This window comes from Nansenia antarctica (genome assembly GCF_963989245.1).
Source record: "Nansenia antarctica genome assembly, chromosome: 1".
Taxonomy (NCBI): domain Eukaryota; kingdom Metazoa; phylum Chordata; class Actinopteri; order Argentiniformes; family Microstomatidae; genus Nansenia; species Nansenia antarctica.
The window spans coordinates 21232563-21238532 of NC_137674.1; the positions used below are offsets into that span (position 1 = coordinate 21232563).

The window sequence follows — 5970 nt, forward strand, 5'->3', positions numbered from 1 at the left end:
CGGGGGTTCTGGTGGGGTGAACCTGGAGCCTGGACGGACCACCGCAGGAGGCGGCGGGGGGGGTCACGGGAGTCACGGCCACTCTAACTCAGACAGTGGGCGCTCCTCCTCCAGTAAGAGCACCACGAGTTCGGGGTCGCTGAGCGGCCGTGGGGGGCAGCCCCTCTCGGACAGCGGGTCCCCAGCGGGCCTCCCCCTGGAGGGGTACGAGGCGGTGGTGAGAGAGCTGGAGGAGAAGCTGAGGGAGAGAGATCTGGAGCTGCAGCAGCTCAGGGACAACCTGGACGAGAACGAGGCGGCCATCTGCCAGGTGAGACGACCAGGACAGGAACAACTGTGTTACTGACTTACTGTGTTGACTTACTGTGTTGACTTACTGTGTTGACTTACTGTGTTGACTTACTGTGTTGGGGCCGGTTGCATAAACATAGATTTAAGACTGGTCTAAGCCTTAGACTAGTCTTATATTGTCAGGTTAGACCAGTCTAACTAAGACTGCCTGTTGCTTAAAAAATAAGACTGACTTATTTTGAGGTTAAAAAGTTAGCCACCTTCCCCCCTGGCTAAGCTTGACTTAAGAGCTGTGTTGCTAACACTGTAACTTCTTCATTGGTTAAAACTGCTAAGCAGTATACTTTTCTCCACATAATATTCCTCCAATATACTGTACATACGTTTTCAGCAGAAGAAAAAGGAGTTGATCTCTCAAATCTTCCGCCGCTAGGTGTAGCTAATTGTAGCTAGGTGTAGCTAGGTGTAGCTGTTTCGGCCGCCATATTTCTTTTTCTGAATGAATGAAATGAATGAATGAATGAATGGTCTTTATTGTCATTGATATAGTACAGGTACCATACAACGGAATTTGGGAGGGGGGGCTCCCCTGGTACTAGGATTTTTTTTTTTTACTAAAAACAAGAAGGGAAAAGAGCTGGACAAGAAGGGAAAAGAGCTGGTCAAGTGTCTTATTTTACCTAGAATGCATTGCATGACAGGCTATCTAAGTCAGTCTTACTTTAGTCACTGATAGGCTAGCTTTATGCAACAGGAACATTTTAGAGGCTATAGCAAGACTGACTTAAAGTGAGATCTACGTCTAAGACTGGGTCTATCTTTATTAAAGTGAGATCTAAGTCTATGACTGGGTCTATCTTTATTAAAGTGAGATCTACGTCTAAGACTGGGTCTATCTTTATTAAAGTGAGATTTACATCTAAGACTGGGTCTATCTTTATTAAAGTGAGATCTACGTCTAAGACTGGGTCTATCTTTATTAAAGTGAGATCTAAGTCTAAGACTGGGTCTATCTTCAAGCAACCAGCCCCTGGAGATGTCACCTCCTTGACGCTCACCTGCTGTGTCTGTGGACTAAAGGTTGTCTGAGTCCATATACATGTGGGGTTTGACAGTTTCCACCTCTGGATGACCCTGATACGTGACCTTTCCCCCCCTGCCCCCCTCCCCCCCTGCCCCCAGGTGTATGAGGAGAAGCAGCATCGTTGTGAGCGGGAGCTGGAGGACCTGAGACAGAGCTGCTCCACAAAGATGAAGCAGGCCTCTCAGAAGACCCAGAGAGCACAGCAAGGGTTCCAACTACAGGTAGAGACACACTGCACAGACATGCAGAGATATACAGTATGCTCCATATACTGTAACCACAGATACATACATGAAGTAGATATACAGTATAGCAGATATACTGTAACCACAGAGACATACATGAAGTAGATATACAGTATAGCAGATGATTAGAGGCCCACTGGAGACACAGCAGCATTTTACATTCTCACATTTTACATCCTGTGTACCACATGTACAAAAGAAGAGATTTGGTGAGGCTACATTCTCATTTTATGCACCCAAATTGTGGAATGCACTGCCAGTTTACCTCAGCACATATGTTCAAGTCAAGACTAAAAACCCATCTTTTTAAATTACTAATGACTAAATAATTAAATTAAGATTATATAATGATTAAAGCCCTTTGAACAGCAATGTTTGCAGGAAAAGTGCTATACAAATAAAAGTTATTGTTATTATTATTATTATTATTATTATTATAGTTCGAATACCCAAATTAGAATGCTGATGGTATACCATGGAAGGTTAGGAGGTGGACATGGTGGACAGTTAGCATTGACTGTGAGTGAGTGAGTGAGTGAGTGAATAAATTGACAATTCACAATTTGAAATACATATGAAAATGAGTTACGTGCATTTAAAATAAATATATATATAATCTTTGAGGCTAAAAACACAATAAACAGACTTCCAGACCTCCAGACTGACATGATGGTCCTCCTGGTGGTCCTGTGTGTGTAGGTGTTCCAGCTGCAGCAGGAGAAGAAGAAGCTGCAGGAGGACTTCTCATCCCTGCTGCAGGACCGCCAAGCGCTGGAGAAGAGGTGTGCCTCCATCCAGAGAGAACAGACCCAGCTGGGACCACGTCTGGAGGAGACTAAGTGGGAGGTGAGAGCGAGAGAGAGAGAGAGAGAGAGAGAGAGAGAGAGAGAGAGAGAGAGAGAGAGAGAGAGAGAGAGAGAGAGAGAGAGAGAGAGAGAGAGAGAGAGAGAGAGAGAGAGAGAGAGAGAGAGAGAGAGAGAGAGAGAGAGAGAGAGAGAGAGAGAGAGAGAGAGAGAGAGAGAGAGAGGCGCCTCTCTTCACTCTCGCCTCTCTTCACCATGTTCTCCAAATCAGCTGAGAATGGCAGGAATAGTGAACGGGTAATGAGAGGAGTGGTGTTGATGCCCTTCAGTGTTGAGTCGAGGACTGTGGGGAGAGTGTACATACTCAGAACCAGGAAGCACGCACCTTAAAGTAAAAAAAAAAAAAACTCTGGGGTTGTAAAAGACAGAAAACACTTGCCACTCCCCAATACCAGGAGAGACAGTCAAAGGGGTAAAAACATCATCCCATTGGTCCGACAGAGTGCGGTTGTCAACAAATGCTCTTAGGGGCCCTGGTAGGGATACACAGACATCTTCCACCAACCTCTCCAGAAGTCTAGAGGATCTAATGCTTGTTTTTTCTGCAAGTTGTTCCACAGACATCTTTATCAAGTGGCCCCTCCTCAACTGGATGGTACAGTGCAGATGCCCTTATCCAGTGCTGGCCAGACCAGAACAAATTCACAATAGTCCTCTGTACCTCCTCAACTAAGCCCGTTGGTGGTGATAATACGATCAGTCTGTGCCATAAGGTCGAGGCGACCAAGTTTTTGACGACCACAACTCTCCCCCTATATGACATCTGGTGTCAGTAGCCACTTCCACCTAGACAACCTGGCACACACCTTCTCCACAATACCCTCCCAGTTCTGCAACTTAAAATCCACTCTCTCTCTATCGTCCCTCTCCTCCCCTCTAGGTGTGTCAGAAATCAGGTGAGATCTCTCTGCTGAAGCTGCAGCTGAAGGAGATCCAGTCTGAGCTGAGCCAGAAGGCTGGTGACATTGTGATTCTGAAGGCCCAGCTCAGGGAGGCCCGTTCAGACCTGCAGGCCAGCCAGGACCGCTCGCAGGAGGCCCTCTCCTCTGTCAGGACCCGCTCCTTGGAACTCGAGGTCTGCGAGAACGAGCTCCAGAGACGCAAGAGCGAAGCCGAGCTGCTCAGGGAGAAAGTGGTCCGCTTGGAGGATGAGTCCGCCCGCCTACGTGATGCTCTGGCCGACCAGAACGGGCCGTCGCTTCCTGCAGGAGGAAGCCAAGGCTCAGCCAACAAGGGCCAGTGTACGAGCTTGCCCCTCCCGCCAGGGCTGGGACCGGCGACGAGGGGCGGACCCAGTCCCTGTGGGTACCGGGAGGAGGAGGGACGTCTGGCGTGGGGAGGGGAGAGCGATGAGGTCAAGGCCCAGAGACAGAGTGCAGAGGCCGTGCTGGGACTCAGACAGCAGGTAGGGGGTCATGCTTTTCTCCTTGTCCTTCAAACTCCCCTGCTCCTGGAGAGCTACAAACTATGCAGACGTTTTGTTGTAGACCAGTACTAAGTCAACTTATTCACAGGTGGTGATGATGATGAGTTGTCAGGTGAGTGATTGTCGGGCGAGGGCAGAAGCCTGCACACACTGTGTCTCTCCAGGACCTTGAGAGGGAAGAACACAGAGCTCAGCGTTTCTCTGATTGGCACGTTGTTGGACTGTGAGCCAGTAAACCTGTGGTTCTGTCTCAGTAAACCTGTGGTCCTGTCTCAGTAAACCTGTGGTTTTGTCTCAGGTGGAGAGGCTGAAGGCAGAGTTGATGTACGAGAGGAGGAGCAGTGAGGAGCAGCAGGGGGGATTCGAGGATGAGAGGAGAGTGTGGCAGGAGGAAAAGGAGAAGGTGAGGAGGAGAAGGAAGAGGAGCGAATGAAAGCTTTTATGGCTTTTCTTTAACGTTATTTCTTTCTTTTCCCTCGTCTGATGCAGTAAGACTTACATGTCAATGCTGTTTGGTTAAGTACTGTACCCTGCCATTCTGCCTACTGTACTTCAGGGGAGGCTGGGTAGGTAGAAATCGGAGGACGGACTCAGTGTAATCCAAGGAATGAAATTAGGAATTGTATCAAATTCCATTACATGCATTACAATGAGCAGTCCTCCGATTTCTACCTCCTCCCGCCTCCCCCCAGGATATACTGTACTATATACTGTACTTGAAATACAATTAAAAGTGTTGTATAAATGACACAGTGTTGTAATGATACAGTACTGTGACCATCCAGGTGATCCGATACCAGAAGCAGCTGCAGCAGAACTATATCCAGATGTACCGTAGGAACCGAGACCTGGAGAGGGTGATGAGAGAACTGAGTCTCGAACTGGAGAACCGAGAGGTGGAGGACTACCATGTCCACAGCGGCAGCAACGATATCCACTTTGAGGAGATCACCGCTACAGAGATCTAGACTCCTACACCTCCAGGACTACAGAGATCTAGACTCCTACACCTCCAGGTCTACAGAGATCTAGACTCCTACACCTCCAGGACTACAGAGACCTAGACTCCTACACCTCCAGGACTACAGAGATCTAGACTCCTACACCTCCAGGACTACAGAGATCTAGACTCCTACACCTCCAGGACTACAGAACCAACCAGCACTCAGACATGACACATGACACCATCACTGCTACAGAGATGTGGACCACACAAGGAGACTTCTAACCAAGACTTCATGGTTTGAATACCTTGACTACAAGTACCAGCATGCATCACTTCTCTGGACCGTAATGCTGTTACAAAGACGAAGGGTGCTTCCTCGACACTAGATCATTAAGATTCCCTTTGACCGTACAGGGTGCCTCCTTGTCCGCTACATGGGTGTGACTACCCAACCACAGTACCAGCACAACACAATGACTCTCCTCAATGCAAGCCGTATTGTATTTGGAATGACATACTGGTTGGTATTACTCTAACACAGTCAGGGTATTAAAACAATGGAAGATTCATGCAACAACAATAAAAGCACAGGAGCACAGGATATCCACCTGACCACTAGCATATAATGATGACATCATAATGATGACCCCTCCTCAGTGTCTGTAGGACTTGTCACTAAGGCAATGATATGATGGTTCAGGCAGAACAACACAGCACCCCTTTACAGTATGTATACATGTGTGTGTACATGTGTGTGTACATGTCATACAGTGTTCAATGGGTTAGCAACCTACCTTGGAGCTCACAGAGTGGAGACCTACAGTACAGCACAGTATGTAATATGGCACGGAAGGCACAACCAGTAGATCAGATTAGATTCAACTTCATTGTCATTGCAGAGTACAAGTAGACAACGAAATGCAGTTTAGCATCTAACCAGAAGTGCAAATAGTGACCAACTGGCCAAAAAATACTGTATGGTTTCATATTATGTCACCTGTATTTGAAGTAAAAAAAAAAATGGGGGAAATTTAGTATTTGGAATGGAATGTATTGACTGTTGGAAAAAATAAGAAATGCAACAGTGCAGTGGCAAAACAATAGACATCAAGGAA

General features: G+C 47.3%; 1 protein-coding gene across 1 annotated transcript in view; it reads left to right on the plus strand.

The window, feature by feature from the left end:
- LOC308158933 (leucine zipper putative tumor suppressor 2 homolog) overlaps nt 1–4877 on the plus strand; it is a gene marked incomplete at both ends in the record, with an annotated part of 6544 nt that extends 1667 nt beyond the window's left edge. Inside the window, 6 exons of the mRNA XM_080532650.1 lie at nt 1–310; nt 1474–1596; nt 2320–2466; nt 3364–3888; nt 4208–4312; nt 4695–4877. The exon at nt 1–310 is cut by the window's left edge and continues 371 nt beyond it. Of these exons, the coding sequence (XP_080388776.1) occupies nt 1–310; nt 1474–1596; nt 2320–2466; nt 3364–3888; nt 4208–4312; nt 4695–4877 (1393 nt within the window). The remainder of the gene's footprint in view (nt 311–1473; nt 1597–2319; nt 2467–3363; nt 3889–4207; nt 4313–4694) is intronic.
- Nucleotides 4878–5970: the final 1093 nt, after the last annotated feature.